General features: G+C 34.5%; 1 protein-coding gene across 1 annotated transcript in view; it reads left to right on the top strand.

Annotated features, from left to right (window-relative positions):
• The window catches only part of EML4 (EMAP like 4), a gene marked incomplete at both ends in the record, with an annotated part of 81,771 nt that overhangs the window by 41,829 nt on the left and 21,565 nt on the right, over positions 1 to 18,377 (top strand). The window contains 11 exons of the mRNA XM_084234941.1: positions 2,435 to 2,558; positions 3,984 to 4,133; positions 6,139 to 6,208; positions 7,630 to 7,740; positions 9,403 to 9,498; positions 10,382 to 10,516; positions 10,622 to 10,757; positions 13,304 to 13,455; positions 14,988 to 15,113; positions 15,199 to 15,330; positions 16,312 to 16,379. Of these exons, the coding sequence (XP_084091067.1) occupies positions 2,435 to 2,558; positions 3,984 to 4,133; positions 6,139 to 6,208; positions 7,630 to 7,740; positions 9,403 to 9,498; positions 10,382 to 10,516; positions 10,622 to 10,757; positions 13,304 to 13,455; positions 14,988 to 15,113; positions 15,199 to 15,330; positions 16,312 to 16,379 (1,300 nt within the window). The remainder of the gene's footprint in view (positions 1 to 2,434; positions 2,559 to 3,983; positions 4,134 to 6,138; positions 6,209 to 7,629; positions 7,741 to 9,402; positions 9,499 to 10,381; positions 10,517 to 10,621; positions 10,758 to 13,303; positions 13,456 to 14,987; positions 15,114 to 15,198; positions 15,331 to 16,311; positions 16,380 to 18,377) is intronic.

Here is an 18,377-nt window from a genome sequence, read left to right on the forward strand (position 1 = left end):
GTTGCACCACTGCTCTTATTTGCATTTCCTGACCTCTGTTTTAAAATATACATGATAGAACCAACAGATTTCTGACTAATTTGCCTATACTTGCTATCTGGCAGACAGTCACTTTAAAGTTTAAGAAGAGATATTAAATATGTTAAATCATGTAAGCAGTTTCTAGACATCGGGAAATTATAGCAGTTTCCCCCGCAGAGGGAAGAGAATAAGTATTTGTCAGGGACCTCATACTTCACAGTGTCATGTCTTATTTAAACTGAATGGTAAGTAATAGTATATATTGTGCATTAGGAAAATGAGGCCAAAGTTATACAGGTAGTTAGTGATAAATCTGGAATTCAAATCCTGACCAGTTTTCCACAGGTCATGTTCTTTCCTCTAAAAGGAATTAACTCCTTCTCAGTGCAGGAGTTATTCACTGTGCCTTTATTACATAGTTGGTCTTCAACATACAAAATGCCAGTTTCCAACAGGGAAAAACATTTTCATTGTAACATCCATTGCCATTTTTATATTAAAGTTGATAAGCAACAGATCCTTTATTTTTACTTAATTGCTGTGCTGCTTGACAGTTGATAAAAGAATCAACATGGTATTCTAACCTGCCTCTGTTAGCAAAGAAGAGCTTTTTCCCCTTTGATAACTATCCCTTACTTGTTCTCTTTGCTGGACGCATATCACTACTAAGAGGTGGAAGGGGAGGAAGAGCAACTTCCCACTTCCCTTACTTTACAATTGTGCCTACAACCACTTTTGGTTAACATTTTTTTTAAAACAGTGGAAGGAAACAGTTTTTTAATTAGGAGTATGGGTTCTAAGACAACTTACATTTAACATATGCCAGTAAGTGTTTGTAAGATCTGTAACTGTCTAAAACTAAAAATATTAAAAAGACAAGTCTGGAATCAATTCAATATTTACAGTAGGAAACAACTTCATTTAAACAAATGGATAGGCTTATTTTGCTTCTTGTACCCTTAAAAAAATACCACCAGGGCCTCCCCTGGTGGCACAGCGGCTGAGCGCTCGGTTGCGAGGCTGCCCGCAGCCTCTGCAGCACCGGTTCGATCCTCGGCCACCCGGGAGGGTCCCACATGGTGCACAGACCTCTCCTGCTGCCTGCTGCTCCCCTCAGCAGTGTACTTTGTCAGTAGGCCTGTTCTATTCCCCGCTCTGGCTCTGGTGAATTCTCTCACCCTCCCGCGCTTCTGACTGTACCCGGTACTTGTATAAATAAATAAATAAATATTAAAAAAAAAATACCACCAAACACCCTTCATTGGCCTCAACATTTCTAGTAGTTTACGTATAAATAGGTTTAATATATGTTGGTGGTGATTGGGAAATTGTTAGACAATAACCTAAAAGAGAAAGAGAGAAGAAATATCCAGCACTTGATAACTTGTCTGGCATGATATGAAAATAGAATTAGAAACAGACTGAAAATGCTGTCAACACCAGAGGGTAATAAAACCTTAGGAACAATGAGAGGCTAATACAGCCATAGGACTCTAATGATAACTTACTAAAGAGTAGAGTACATTCAATAGTTTATAGAAAACAAATCGTGGAAGGAGAAAAGACACATTACTGGCTGAATGCCTGCGAGTATTTTTTTCAGTCAGATTAAAAAACTGTCCCATTGTGGGTGAGAAGCTCAAGTTATTTTTATTATTATTGCAGTGTGCTTGATCTCAGGTTTTAATCTAAGAAAGGGCTAGGGACCTCCCACGCCATGGTTTTAACACCACATGGTATATGTCTTTATTACTTCTGAATCTAAGAGTGGGCTATGCTTCCTGATGATTTTCAGCATAGCTGGACTTTGATGATAACTAAATGATTACCAGCTGCAACTACTTCCCTAAGTCATCTTATCTGTATCTCCTTGTCCTACTTACTTTAGGGTGTCAATTTATTATATAATTTCCCTCTTTTTTCCTCCCCTGTAGCAGAGTTTGTAGTCTCCCTTCCAATCCTGACTCTTGAGGGTGTTTGACTCCTCTCAGAATATTTTGAGGTCATGTATTTTGTACGTCATTAAATATCAGTATGTTGCTCAGTTAGTGTGGTGGATATGGTTATTGTCTCTCCAGGTAATCTATTTCTTCTTTTCAACTGTCAGAGAAACTTCTATCATAAAATTATTTTCTTTCGTATTTTTCTACCTCAACCTTCCTGACCTTCTTTTAGAACTGTGTCAACTTATACAAACAAATTATATTTTAATTATGAAAATATTCTCATTTTCTTTAATGAGTATTTTTTCCTATAATAAGTTGGACTAGGCCTTTACAAATAAACAGCTCTATTATGAGACTAGAACTCTGAAGTAGCTGGTTTTTAATGTATCGCATTAGTAATCTAATTTTCTATTTTGATTATTCAGAAAATACAACTCACTTAATTTTTTTTTTTTGTGTTTCAACAGAAGGAGAATATGTTAAAATGTTTATGCGAGGTCGGCCAATTACAATGTTTATTCCTTCTGATGTTGACAACTATGATGACATCAGAACAGAATTGCCTCCTGAGAAGCTCAAACTGGAGTGGGCGTATCCTTTCTGCCATGACAGCAAATTTGTTTGCTTTGTTTTTAGTTAGGAAAAATTAGTTTACCTAATCTCTACCAAATCGTTAACATACCAAAACATATACATACATACGTACATACATACATACATAGATACATATATATATAAAATAAACATAACCACTTGGGAAGGTAAAGAGGTGTCATCTCTAATCCTTTCACATATTACATATATATTGCTATTAGCAATTTAAAGCCACCAAATTGGCACCTTAGGATAAGGCAAGCATTAGTCTATAAACATTGCAGCAGGTTTTTGTGGTGTGATAGCAACTGTACCAGACTGGAAATGGAAGATCAGTGTTGAAGTCTTGGCTCTGCCACTTGCTCCCAATGAATGTTTCTTTCTTTCTTCACTTAATAACCCCTACCTCATCATACTGTTCTAAGAATTAAAATAGAGCTTTCCTAATTTCACTTAGAAATTCTCACTTCCTATAAAAGCTCTTAAAAACTGTTGCGCGAAAAGAAGCTAATAGTTTGAACTTTGCTTTCTGCCTCCATTCTCCTAATCTCTCTTCCCCCAGCCCTTGAATCATTCCCTCCTATGGACAGAAATTAGCTTGGGTAAATTCAACAATCATACATTTCTTTACAACTTTTTAACAAAAATTCTGCTTGCCGTAATTGTGTCTAAATATCTCTTAGTTGTCATACATATCAAGTATAATTGTCACTTGCTCTGATAATTCTTCTTTTGATCTCTTGCTCCATTTAAATCCTCCTTGTATGCTTTCTCCTAGCATCTTGTTATTTTTCTTTCCACAGTTTCTAGTGATACACCTGGTGTTTATTTTTGTCATCTTTGCAAGAGCGTTAGTTTCAGGGATACAAGTCCCACATTTGTTTTGTACAAAAATGAACATTCAACTATCTGCCTAACACATATTAGGAACTCAGTGTACATTTATCTGGCAAATGAGGAAACTTAAGACATAAAAAGATTTCAGAGGGGCCTCCCTGGTGGCGCAACGGGTTGAACACAGCACTATGAAGCAATTTGCAGCCTCTGCAGCACGAGTTCGAACCCCAGCTGGCCAGGGAGAAACCCACATGGCACAGCAGACCTCTCCTGTCTTGCCCACTGCTCCCTTAAGGAGTGTATTTCAGTCAGTCTGCCTGTTCTGTCTCTAGTGAATCCTCTCACCACCACCACCACCACCACCACCACCCCCGCGCCTCTGGCCTGTACAACAGTTCTTGTATGCATAAATAAATAATTTTTTAAAAAAAGATTCCAGATAATTGCAGGAAATGAGTTTTCTAGTTTCTATCCAGTCTTTTTTTCATTAATCTTTCTTTGATTCCCTCTAGTATCCATAAAAAAATTGTCAGTTTAACACTCTGAAAACTATGCTTACTGAAAACCTTGACTCTTTCTTTTAAGATACGGTTATCGAGGAAAAGATTGTCGAGCTAATGTTTACCTTCTTCCTACTGGGGAAATAGTTTATTTCATAGCATCAGTAGTAGTACTATTTAATTATGAGGAAAGAACTCAACGACACTACCTTGGTCATACAGACTGTGTGAAATGGTTGGTATCATTTAACATTTGTTCATTTTTTTCTTTCCATGCTTTTGTTTTTGTGTATTTTCAAATTTGAGTTTTATTAAAAATGACTTCTTACAGGAAGCTCAGAATGTATGGATATTGTGGGATATTTTGTAGAATAGAAATATATGTGTGCGCATATATATATATATATATATATATATATATATATATATATATATATGTTTTCCCCTATAGACTATATTTTTAAAAGGAAAGGGAACTTAGAGGTCTCCAAAAATAACATGGTGTCAGCAGCAATGAAACATATCCCCTATCTATTTCACTTGGGACCTCTTCTGTTTTCTTAGATCCCTTATGGTCATTTTCTTCTGACCAGAAGTATCAAATAAATGTTAGGGACTCTGGACTTTTACAGATTTCTGGGTATTATTGATTACTAAATAATTTACTGAGGATTTATTTTGTGCAGATAAATTTTGAACTTGAGGCTTTTCTGTTTGGAAAAAAATAAATTGTGGCTATAAAAAATGTGAGAACTGCTTAATTTTAATCCTTTAAAATTAACCAATTTTGGGCCTCCCCTGTGGCGCCGCGGTTGAGCGCTGGGTTGCGAAGCTGCCCACAGCCTCTGCAGCGCCGGTTCGCTCCCAGGCCACTGGGCGAGGGTCCCACATGGCGCGCAAACCTCTCCTGCCACTCCCGCTGCTCCCCTCAGCAGTGTACTTCGTCAATCTGCCTGTTCTGTTCCCCTCTCTGTCTCTGGTGAATTCTCTCACCCTCCCACACTTCTGACTGTACCCAGTGCTTGTATAAAATAAATAAATAAATCTTAAAATATATATATATTTATTAAAAAAATAAAATTACCCAATTTTGTTGCTCCTTAATTAAATTCACTGACCTGTTGCTTTGAACGCATCCCAGCATTTAACACTTTCTTATATCCATATTACTCTAGCAATTATAGCTTCAAAAAATTAATGTCTATTAATATATTACAAAGATTTGTTAAGCTTTTAGATATAATTAAAATCTTGTCTTTTACACTTGAAGAATAATATATACAGAGTTATTACAACACTATGTATGATAGAGAGATTGAAAACAGCCTAAATATCTTTCAGTTGGGGACTAGTGAAGTTGTGCACTAGCTATAAGTTACCACCTGCTATAAAGAAAGAATGGGGAAGCTTTATATATCTATTATTATATACTCCTCCCAATCATATCATCAAGGCATTTTAAAAGACCTAATTCTTAATATGGGCAAATAGTAGTGAAACTTTTGAAACGTTTTTATTTCTAAGGACAACTTAAATTGCCGCTAGTTTTCTGGAAAGAAATGAGCAGTACATACTAAAACCAAAAAAGATTATTTTCTCAGTTTAGCTTACTCCTTGTTTGTTTTTTAAAATTTTGCTAATAGTTTATATATGTATCATGAGAAGTTTGAGCATATATGATGTACTGTTTTCAGTTGATATTTTAAAATTCTTTGCACCCAGTTTGACTTATATGAGTCTAGCAAATAAATAATAAAAGACTGGAGGCACTATGTGTGGAGTTGTTCACTGCTGTGTTCTTTCATGGATTAGCAGAAATGATAGATCTGATGAGTCAAAATATGGTAAGGATTATGTAGCAAAGTGGAAAAATGCTTACTTTAATAGATGAAAATACACAATACAGTAGTGCATCTTCATTGTAATTTAAAACCGGGTGACTATATATGCCTGAGGATAGTAGACTAGAACGGGACATAAGCAAATGAAATGTTTATTATGCCACAATTGTGAATAAATATTTTCTTAAAATTTAATGTTCAGTTTAATTAGCCAAGAAAGGGAAGTACAGGTCAAACTTAAAAAATCATTTAGATAATTGATGCTCATTTGATTTGCTAAAGTAATAAAATAAGTTTTGGTGTGTTTTTACTGTAAAAACTGAAAAATAGGATTCTAGGCATATTTCTGCTGTTCACATGTTTCTTGTATTTTTAAGTTGTTGTTAATACTACTTTTAGCCTTGCTGTACATCCTGACAAAATTAGGATTGCAACTGGACAGATTGCTGGAGTGGATAAAGATGGAAGGGTGAGTGGCACAATTTTATGCTGTACATGAATCTGGAATGTTGCTCTTAGAATGAAATTGTAATTTTAGCCACCACACATTTATACTTTTAAAATATAACTACTGGGCCTCCCCGGTGGTGCAGCGGTTGAGCACTGGGTTACGAAGCTGCCCGCGGCCTCTGCGGCGCCGGTTCAATCCCCGGCTGCTCCCCAGCCACTGGAGGAGGGTCCCACATGGCGCGCAGACCTCTCCTGCCGCCCGCTGCTCCCCTCAGCAGTGTATTTTGGTCCTTCTGCCTGCTCTGCTCCCCGCTCTGGCTCTGGTGAGTTCTGTCACCCTCCCGCGCTTCTGACTGTACCCAGTGCATGTATAAACAAACAAACATAAATAAATAAACAAATAAACATGCCTCTATAAAAATAAAAAAAAATAAAAAAAATATTAAAAAATAAATAAAATATAACTACTAAAGGATTTCTGGTATAAGCAGGGTAAAATATTAGCATATAAGAAAATTCCAAACAACAAAAGGTAAACATACTTTATATTAAATATTTTTTCTAAAAAGTCAGTGTTCCCTAAAAAATCCTATTTATATATAAAAATGGGAGGATTGCTAAACTTCACATAGAATAACTATTGTTTATCAGGTTGTACTTCAGTGTTCTTAAGTTGATAGACCTCCTGCGTTTTTTATGTATAACTAGATCTGAATACTTAAAAATCTTTAGATATGAAATGTTGTTGAAATGGCTTTCATAACTGGCCCCTTATTTATAAGACTCAACAGTAAATATCAGCAATGACTCATTGCCATATATGGACCATACTGATAACATCTCTGACTTCACTTTCTTTAACGAAAAGGAGTTAAATGGTTGTATTGGATTTCTAAGATCCCTTCCAGTTCCCAGTTCTGTTAAGGACTGTTTGCTTAGTAATTTATTGGGCACTGATTTTTTTGTGTGTGTTATTTTTCCAAGAATGAAGGTAATGCTAAAAGCAGTGTGGAGCAGTTTGCATGGGTTAGAATCCTGTATAATAGCTCTATAACTTCAAGCAAGTTATTTAAATCTCCATATCTCCATTTCTTCTTTTGTCAATGGTGACTATAATTGTACACAGTTAATAAGATTATGAAGATTAAATAAAATATGATATTAAATGTGATATGCTTAGTGTATGACACATAGTAAATATTCATATTATTTGCTGGTATTATTATCAAAATTGTTAATTTGTTTTTCTGCCAGAAGATAATACCTGCTCTAGGTCTTTAGGGGCATGTCTAAATGGAGTAGCTATTTTTTATTAGTACTTATCATTTTTTAAAACATGGCAGATTGTATGTACTGTGTTGTAAAAACTAGTGGTTTTTATTTGCATCCACCTGAGTGCCAATTAGGCTTGCTAACCTGTTTCCCCCTTTGTTTTTGTAGCCTCTGCAACCCCACGTCAGAGTGTGGGATTCAGTTAGTCTATCCACACTGCAAATTATTGGACTTGGAACTTTTGAGCGTGGAGTAGGATGCCTGGATTTTTCCAAAGCAGTAAGTAACAATTTTTTAAGAAGCAAACAAACTGAACAAAGAAGCAGAAAAAAGTTAAGCTCAGCTTTATGTGTATGTGCTCGTAGAAAATGATCTCTCAGCTGAAAAATGAGATATTATCTATTGCTTAGTGTTGTCCAACATTTTGACCTAAGTACTAAAATAGTTTGATATAGATAGGATCCATAATATTACACTTGATTATATTTAATTTTATTCTGTCCTGAAATAGGATTCCAATATAGTAGCAGGAAGTAGAAGAATGCACACACAGTGTAATACAATTTGAATGAGCAGTAGCATGTGCTTTTGTTGTTTCTTGAATCTTGGAGATCTGTTTGATTTAGAAAATTCACAAATCTGCCAAATCTACACAAATACTAGCTTTTTTATGTCACTTTGGAGTAAAAGTAACAGACCTCTTTAATCATGAAAATCATGAATTATCTTAGCTCTGAATTGATGACAGCATGGGCTTAAAATTCAGTACCTTGTGGCTTTATTCTGAGAGGAAAATAAAACAAGATGTTACTCATTCTGTTTCTTCTTCAGTTATATGTAATTATTATAGAATATACAGGAGACATTCTACATTTTAAGATCAACATTTTAAATTTTCAGGTATAAATATCCCTTTATATTTTATTGGACCTCATTTATGATTTAAAATTTATTTATGTATTTATCATATCCCTTCAGTTCGTATTTGTCAACAGCTATGTTATGAATTATGGGCATTTGTGGAATATAGAGGAGGAAGAAACATTTTTAGAGCAGAAAGATATATTTGGGTGGATTTAGGAAAATTTAGGAACTTTACTAACTTTTGAAAGTACTGAATGTCTAGAGTGCAGTGAGTCAGAAATTAGGGAAAAGGTATTTATTTAGAAAAGGGGATGTAAGAAGATGGAAAGGAAATGTTTCTACTACCCTTTTTCCTCCTAAAATCTCTATAGCAGGAACTGTTGTCATGTTGTTGGTATCACTGTTACAATGATAAGACTATCTTGGATACTTCTTGGATGCTCTTAACTTTTCATAGTTTAAGAAAATTTTCCAATACAAACTAAGAGAAAGAGTGTAAGCTCTGCCCTCCCTTAGAGTACCTCTCTTCACCACAATATTTTTATGTCCCATAGACATTATAAAGTATATACCACAAATGTCACCAGGAAATTTTTTTTTTAATATTCACATTTCTTAAACTAGAAGACTTAAATTATGTGAAGGAAAATGGTTTCAGTAAAATAGATTATAAGGAATTTAAGTCATATAGAAAACTGAAATCAGCAAACCTTCGTGTAGCCCTTAATTTTAGTTATTCCATCAAGTTATGTACATTCACTCTACCTTCAAGGGAAAACATTTTAAATACAGTTATTAAGGTGGAAGCAAAAGATGCAGAAGGGTCTAGGATATCTCAAAATTAATTATTTGCTATTTCTGAATAATAGAATTGGCCAGGTGGCAAGTGACTATCTTCCTAGGGAAAACATTTTAAAAATAATTTTTTTTGTAAGAGAATCTTCACTATATTTTAAGGATCTATCAGTTTAAAGGATTTTTTTGTTACCTTAATGTTCACAGTTTTTATAGTATGATATTTTGTCTTTAAAAACCAGTCTTATTTGAAAATTTTCAGTGTCTTTCACTTTTCTTTAGGATTCAGGTGTTCATTTATGTGTTATTGATGACTCCAATGAACATATGATTACTGTATGGGATTGGCAGAAAAAATCAAAAGTGGCAGAAATAAAGGTAGATTTAAAGGTTTTTTAAATTATTATCTTTAAGAATACATTATTTGTTTTGTGATCTCTTAGAACTATACTGCACATTCTTAAAATGCAAGAGCACACATCTGGTGAAATTCATCAAATTATTGACTTGTCATAACTCTTAGGGTATTAACACTACACTTATACAAAGTAAAATAGTCAAGCAGTTTAAGCCAGTTTCATTGCTATGTCAGACATATTGTGCAACTGATTTGCCAAAGTAGATAGTTGTCTAATCCCAAAATTAAAACTGAACACTCTAGGGACCTCCCTGGTGTTTCAGGGGTTAAAGTCCAGCACTATCAAGCTGTCGCCAGCCACTGTGGCATGAGTTCAATCCCCGGCCAGGGAGCTAGCCCACATGGCACAGCAGACCTCTCCTGTCTCACCCTCTGCTCCCATCAGCAGTGTATTTCAGTAGATCCGCCTGTTCTGCTCCCCACTCTGTCTCTGGTGAATCCTCTCACACACACACACACACACACACACACACACACACACACACCCTCACCATTGGCCTGCATCCCAGTTCTTCTATGCATAAATAAATAAAAATAAATTATAAAAATAAAACTGAACACTATTTGACTACTTCTTTAACAAAATGTGTTATTTCACTCTTCAAAGTTTTGCAAATTTACTGAAAAAAAATTACCCTGGAATTAAGTTTAATTAAGTTTGTTGGATTATTACATAAAATAATATAGCATTTATAATTGCGGCTATATTGTGTTTAAGGTATTAAGATATTTCCTTTTAAAAATATACCTGCCTTTAATTATCAGTAGCATTATATTTGATAGTTGGGACTTGCTGGGGAAAAGGCTCTATAACCATCTAAGGCTTTTTTTCTCTTTTCACAGACAACAAATGAAGTTGTTTTGGCTGTGGAGTTCCATCCAACAGATGCAAATACCATAATAACATGTGGTAAATCTCATATTTTCTTTTGGACATGGAGTGGCAATTCACTAACAAGAAAACAGGGGATTTTTGGGGTAAGGATCAAAATGTTATAACATTGTTAAAAGCTTTGAATTTTGAGTAAAAATAAAATCATCATGCCAAAGGGAAAACTAAAAATTCTCATTGTTTTACTGTAGAAATATGAAAAACCAAAATTTGTGCAGTGCTTGGCATTCCTAGGAAATGGAGATGTTCTTACTGGAGACTCAGGTGGAGTCTTACTTATATGGAGCAAAACTACTATAGAACCCACACCTGGGAAAGGACCTAAAGGTACAGTATTCTCATATAAATTCACTTTTTAATTTGCAAATATTGCTATTGCAGTCCCATCTCTTACACAGACCAGGAGAGAGTGTGTGTTGCCATGGAACAATATGCTGGCCACCCATCTACCTTTTTATTGTTAAGGTTCTTCATGGTAATCATTTTAAAATTAAACTGTTTATTTATTAAGCATATATTACTGAACCTTTCCTTCTAGGTGGTTAATACCAATAAATTAGAAAAAGATGATGTGTAGTCATAGATGGTATTTTAAAGATTAAGAGTGAAATCATCCTGATTTTCAGTGTTTTGGGAAGTCTTCACAGAATAAATGGTACTTCAGCTAAGCTACTGAAAAACTGTGCAAGACTACAAAAGATATGGTACCTTGATCCCAGTTTAGGCAAATAGTGCAAACAAAGGCAAAAGATGGTTGTGTGTGTGCAACATCCAGGATAGTGTGAATAAACTCGCCATGTAAAAGTGTTAACAGAATCAAGAGATTGCCAACTTGAAGGAAATACGATTTTATGTAAATAGTAGTGTTTTTAATTTCTTTTAGCAGTTTAAACTAATATATACTAAACCATTGAAAAACCTGGTAGGGATTAAAGATAGTTTTTGTGAGTTACTCATAAAATCCTTAAAACTCGTTGAGCTCATCATAGAAGAGAAAAAGTTATGGAGCCAAGGATCTTTTTATCTCGAAGTTAGATATCTGAAAAAGTACCTACAAGGATTATAGAAGTGAGTTATTAAAAAGTTAACAAACTCAAACTATTCAGTGCCCCTAAACAAAGGAATGGAGTTTACAGGAGTATAAGTGTATGGGGAGGGGAGTGCAGGAAGAGTCAGAACTGAGAAAACACCATTAGTAGCTTGCAGTTTGAATGGAAACTTTAAGGCATTAGAACCACTTCATATAGCAACAGTTTTTTCTTGGGATGAGAATTTTTAAAATCTTTTCTGCAGTATTGTTGACTATATAGTTACTCTCCGTATGTTACATCCCCAAAACTTATTTATCTTTCAACTGGAAATTTGTGTCTTTTGACCTCCTTCACCCACGCTCCCTCCACCACCTCTGGTCACTACCAATCTGTTCTTTTCTGTGAATTCATTTTTTTAGATTCCAATGTAAGTGAGATCAGGCATTATTTGTCTTTCTCTGACTTACTTCACTGAGCATAATGCTCTCATATATATATATATATATATATATATATATATACACACACACATATATATGAGAGCATTATGCTCATATATACGGTGTGTGTGTGTGTATATATATATATATATACACACACACACACACACCATATATATACCACAACTGTATCCATTCTTCTGTTAATGGATACTTAGGTTGTTTCAGTATTTTCTGTTTAAGTGGATGTGAGGTATTTGTTATTTCCTATAAATATGAAATAAATTTTTTTACATGAAGTAACTCATTTTTTAAGTGGAAATTGGGAAGTTGAGATTACCTACAACACCATTAAAATCCTCATTCTTTCATCTTTGCCAAGTTCCTTTAAGGAACTAAGATACAATATTTTTCCAGCTCTCCAGATAATCACCGTGACCCCATTTGTCCAGATGCTAAGAAGATATAAATTTTAACGTCTCCCTGACGTTTGATTTCATAGTTAAACAGGCACAGAAAGCCCTCCAAATATCTTTATTTGGCAGGCAAGGTGAAGTTGCTTTTTATGAAAACTTTGTTTCTGTTAGTGATGAGAAGGGATAGACTTGGCCACGATTAAGCCGGAAGGTACAATAGGTTTTTAAATTCCAAATATAATTATTTTTCTTGGCAAATATTTCAAACATTTGGTTTAAATTGAAGTGTTAGAAGTACAGGCCCATGAGAAAGAAAACTTTGAATTTGTTTTGTAAGTAAATACTATCTAAAGGAAGTTTTGGTAATTTGTTTGAATTTTAAACACAGAATTATTGTTAGCCAAACTAGCATTAGATGTTTCACAGGAAACAACTTTCCTGTGGTTGGAAGGTAGAGAGTAGGAAATCTGATGGGGGTGATCATGCCACAAGCTGTTTTTATTATTGATCAAGTATTTGTTCTTTAGTTTTATTTTTAATTTATTAAACATTTCATAATTCTAAGATCTTAAGTATGTAACAAGGTTTTGTGTTTAGAAGCATAGAAGGCTATATTGAAAACAGGAAATTGAGCTGTCAGTCAGCCATTGCATTGCTACAGCTGGACTAATTTTAAAAATATAAAATCAGAAGAGTAATAAATACCCTACCTAACTCCATAGTTACCACTACTTTAGCTGACCATTTTGTAAGAATGTATCTTGAAATACATTCAAAGTAAATAAATATTGACATAATATAAAAGATTATATTAAATTTAACTACCTACCTTGAAAAAGACTTATTAAAAATAGGTTTATGATTGTTGAGTCATGGGAACTTTTTGATAATTTACTCTGTAATTCTGATAGTTTTCTTCCAAAAGACATTAATATCTGAAGGAAAATGTTATCACTTGTGTTTTTATTTTTTGTTCATCATATTAGGTGTTTATCAGATCAGCAAACAAATCAAAGCTCATGATGGCAGTGTGTTCACACTTTGTCAAATGAGGAATGGGATGTTATTAACTGGAGGAGGGAAAGACAGAAAAATAATTCTGTGGGATCATGATCTGAATCCAGAAAGAGAAATAGAGGTAAGGATGAAAGTAGGATATAAAAATTTAAAAATGCTCTAAACTCAGGCATTTTTTCCACATTAAGATAACTTATACTTTTCTGAGACACTGGTGCACATTTTTGTCATTTCCTCCAAAAAACAAAACAAGATAAGGCAGATTATTTATTAAAATAATTTGAAAGAATAAAAAGAAAAGATGAGGCAGAGCAATTGCTTGTTTACTTTTACTTATTAGTGATGAAAGAATATAACCATGCAAACTTAAAATTCAGTATATATGCATCAAATACTCTAATCCAGCAAACACAAAATAACCAGTTTACTTTTTTACAACATGCACCTCTGGCCTATACCTCAGTTCTTGTATGTATAACTAAATAAGTCTTTAAAAAAAAAATCTTTTAAACAGTGAGTGCCATCGCTAATCTGTGTATGTCTGCTTCATGAATGGATCAAATGTATCCATAAAACCTATTATGTGCACAGTGAAAGTTTGGTAATTGTATTGAGATCTCAAGAAATAAAGTTGTTAAATATAGTATTTTTAAGTTTCTCAAAGCAAAAGCAAATATCACAGAGTTTGACATTGCTTTTGTTTTTTGGTGATTAAAATTTTGAATTGTTGCTCAGTGTAACGTGTGTTCCAAAGAAAATCTTCTCAAAAGAAGAGGATTCTCTTGGGCTTTATTTCCAAGAAAACAAAGAGTTACTGTATTACAATCTTAAACTCACGGTGCTACTTAAAAAGGAAATATGACTTCATGTACTATTTTATAACTCATATCCTTTGTAATCAAAATCTACACCATCTAGTTTACTCCTCCCATTGCCATTTCTAACATAATCATGGATTTTTTTTTAGATTTCAATTACTTCATGCTGTTAGGATCATTTTGGATCCTGCTTCATAAAGAAAAAAGAATTGCATTATTTCAGAAAATCATTCTTTGGAATCATTGTATTGTTAATATAACACTATTATATTAATAAACCTACCTCAGTGCATTAAATGGAATTAATCTGCCAGGGAGTCCTAGTAATGACAGTTATGACACTACAGTATAGTGCTTTTTAGTTTACAAAAAAATTTCACCTGCAATTATTTTTAAATTTTGATCCTTACAATAATCAATAATACAACAGCATGTATTTTCTCATTTATGGATTTAAAAAATTATCTTTGATAAAATAACATAGCTAGTAAGTTATAACTAATAACAAAGTGAATTATAAGTAACAAAACCAGACCACAACTGCATGTGATTGAATAGGATTTACACCTTTCTCCCTACTACTGTCCCTTTAGTCTTGAAATGTAAAATATAAATTTTAAATTGAATTAAGCAAAGAATATTGAAAATGTATTATATCATGTGCAATAAAATGTAATTATGTGGAACATTATATTATTAGCATAAGATTAGTTTTCAAATTTGAAATTCTGTCATTTATTACTTAACAGTTGCTTACAACTATAAATTCTATTTTCAGGTAGTAACCAATGCATGTTAGTATGTGTATGATGACTTTAAAAATTTATTTTTTTAGGTTCCTGATCAATATGGAACAATCAGAGCTGTAGCAGAAGGAAAAGCAGATCAATTTTTAGTAGGCACATCAAGAAACTTTATTTTACGGGCAACATTTAATGATGGCTTCCAAATAGAAGTACAGGTAATGATATGATTTTATCCATTAACAAATCCTATTTTAAATGATAACCTTTATTTGGTAAATAATGGGTGTATTTTATTTTTAGGGTCACACCGATGAGCTTTGGGGTCTTGCCACACATCCCTTCAAAGATTTGCTCTTGACATGTGCTCAGGACAGACAAGTGTGCATGTGGAACTCAGTGGAACACAGGCTGGAATGGACCAGGCTTGTAGATGTAAGTAAAGCAAGGTGTAAATATAATCCCTGTGGAAATTCCCCCAAGTGGTGGTTGGGAGCAGCAGGAAAGGGGACTCAGCACTGGTTAAAACTACGTGTATTTGTATAGTCTGGTAAAGGGACTTGGGGTTAAGAGGAAAGTGGTTAGTCATGTAGTATAACTTGAATCCACTCTGAAGCAGCACAACAGAAGCTCAGTTTTTCTGTCAGATTCAGAAATAAAAAAGATTTGACATATTTTTGGAACATTAGTTGTTACAGGAAGGTTTGGTCTCTGGTTGGATTTGCTGTATGCTGCTCGCTCACAGACTCTACCATCTTCTTTTTAAGTTGGTCTCTTACTATATTTTTTTCCTTACTCCACCCAGATATCCACCTTTTCTGTCCAAAAGATGTATATACAGGTTCTTTGCAGACTCTATTATAGACATGTGTACATATTTGCTATTATCCTGATCTGCCTAGCCACAAGCTGGCTGTCCTTTCCACTACTCTGCCAGCATATCTCCTTCCTGCGCTGAAATTCTTTTTCCTCTCATACGCACGTGGTATTTCACATTGGCTACAATAAAAAAAAAATTTTAAGATTTATTTTATTTATTTATGCATACAAGAGCTGGAGTGTAGGCCAGAGGTGCGGGGTGAGAAGATTCACCAGAGACAGGGTGGGAGCAGAACAGGCGGATCTACTGAAATACGCTGATGAGGGGAACAGTGGGTGAGACAGGAGAAGTCTGCTACATCATATGTGGGTTAGCTCCCTGGCCAGGGATCGAACTCTTGCTGAAGTGGCTGCCAATAGCTTCATAGTGCTGAGACCTAACCCCTTGCGCCACCAGGGAGGAGGACCTACAATAAAATTGATTAGGATTCCATGTTTATATGAACCAAGTTATTTTCAGATGTTTTTGTTACTATTCCCATATATATAGGGAGAGTTTCTCGTGTACTCCCCAACAGCTGTCTGTCTCTCTTCTAGGAACCAGGACACTGTGCAGATTTTCATCCAAGTGGCACAGTGGTGGCCATAGGAACGCACTCAGGCAGGTAGGGTCTTTAAGGGACATGTGGGCTGAGTCATCAGCAATGGTGGGATGTTTAACCATTATTCAGGAGTGTTCTCAGTCTGATCTGGAGAATTAATCTCTTAAGTAACACTCTAATATTCTTGTTGCTCTTTGTTATGTGTACTCATTCAGCCACTGAGTCATTATTGAGCACCTCCTATTTATTAGACACTGTTGTGAGTGTTCAGGATATTCAGTTTACAAAACAAAAATCCCTGCCCTTGTAGAATAGCATTTTAGTGTGTGTAGGGGGGAGGGGAGTAGAAGCAGAATCAAAAATAAACATTATAAGTAATTATAATAGAAAATGTTACAAGTGGAGGGTGGGAAGATTGACTATAAAAAGAGGGAGTGGGAGTAGAAGGGTGTGTAGCTGCAAAGTTATAAACAGGAGGTTGGGGTTGGCTTTGTTGTGAAAGCAAAAATTCAGCAGACTTGACTCTGAAATTTTCTCTGGTATCAGAAAACTACTCTCATCTTTTCTGAAGGGAACTGAAATAACTGGGGTGAACCTTTGTAAGTTGTTTGTGCTATAACTTTTGTCATACTGCTATTCTGAAGACCACACAGATAGACAGTAAAAACAGAGAGTAAATACATTCCTCAAATTGTTACTGTCTTTGCAGACCTTGTATAGTACCTTTCCAAGCTTAAGTAACATTTATTAGTTGTGTATTTTTAATTGATTCCTTTTCATTATCTCTGTAAGTAGACCTAATCATAAATAAATTATTTCGTAAAGATGCAAAGGAAAAATATGAAGTCAGTTTCCAAAAGTAAATCCATAGAAATTATGGAATGCTAACTTCTATTGAGGTATAGCTATTATGAATACATTTTTTTTATATGACTTAATTTCAAATCCATCTGTATTTAATTCTAACTAAGCTTGGTCATCTAAAGTTTGGATGTTGTTTTTTCTTTTTTCCTACCAAAATTTTCCCTTTATTGAACATAAATTAACAACTCTGGAAAGCCAAAACATTCTAATTCCTCCTCATATACTGCTAGAAAATCTTCCAGAATAGTGGGAAAATAGGGCTTTAAAGCAAGAGTAACTTGAAAAGTGGATGTGTCACTAGCGATGCTATTTGAGTCAGTATGAAATAACTGAATTTTACAATTAGGCTGCTTGGGAGAGTTAAGTGGTGATATTTTGCAAGTATAAGTGACTGTACTATCAAGTTTTCCCAAAATATATGTCAATAATAAACTATTACAGGGTTTGAAAGCACCTGGACTAAATAAACAGGTACATGGCGGGTCACTTTATAGGAGTAGGAAGGAATTATTTTCTATTGTGTATATATATAAAATTAGTCCTGAGCATGTAAGAAACAATCTGAGCTATAGTACCGAACTAGTTTTCAGAAAACCATTAACTCATGCCATTCACAGCAACATCGGTGGAACGAGAAGGAATTATGCTGAGAGAAATAAGCCAGAAGGAAAAAAAAACATCGAATGGTTTCACTTACAGCAGGAATATAGGGGAACCAAATAAGATATCAGTGTAAAAAAAATAATAACAGTACAAAACACAACAAAGCAAAAGCAGACAATTATAAATCAGAGACATCCTGCAGGGCAGGAGGCGGGAGAGGGATCGGAGGGAGGGAGGGAGGAGCACAGGGGACTGAGGTGATGGTGCACGGGTGCATTGGTGAAGGAAACTCTATGGGAACTAATTAAAAAATTAATTAAAAAAATAATAGTATACCTCCACTCCTGTGAGGTGCCTAAGACCCATAAAGTTACAATCACTTGTGACTTGAACTCAGTTTCTATATAGTTCCAAAGGTTATAACTCTCCACTATTCCACCAGTACTCTGAGCTGTAATTATGGTATTTACAGCATTGCTTAGAAATTAAGGGAAGTTTATTTCTAATGGTTGTATCACTGGCTGGCATTTTTTTTTAAGCATTTATGTATATATACAAAGGAGTTAAACACTGAATGGAGTGTGAGGACAATAG

Source organism: Talpa europaea, assembly GCF_964194135.1.
Source record: "Talpa europaea genome assembly, chromosome: 6".
NCBI classification, from domain to species: Eukaryota; Metazoa; Chordata; class Mammalia; order Eulipotyphla; family Talpidae; genus Talpa; species Talpa europaea.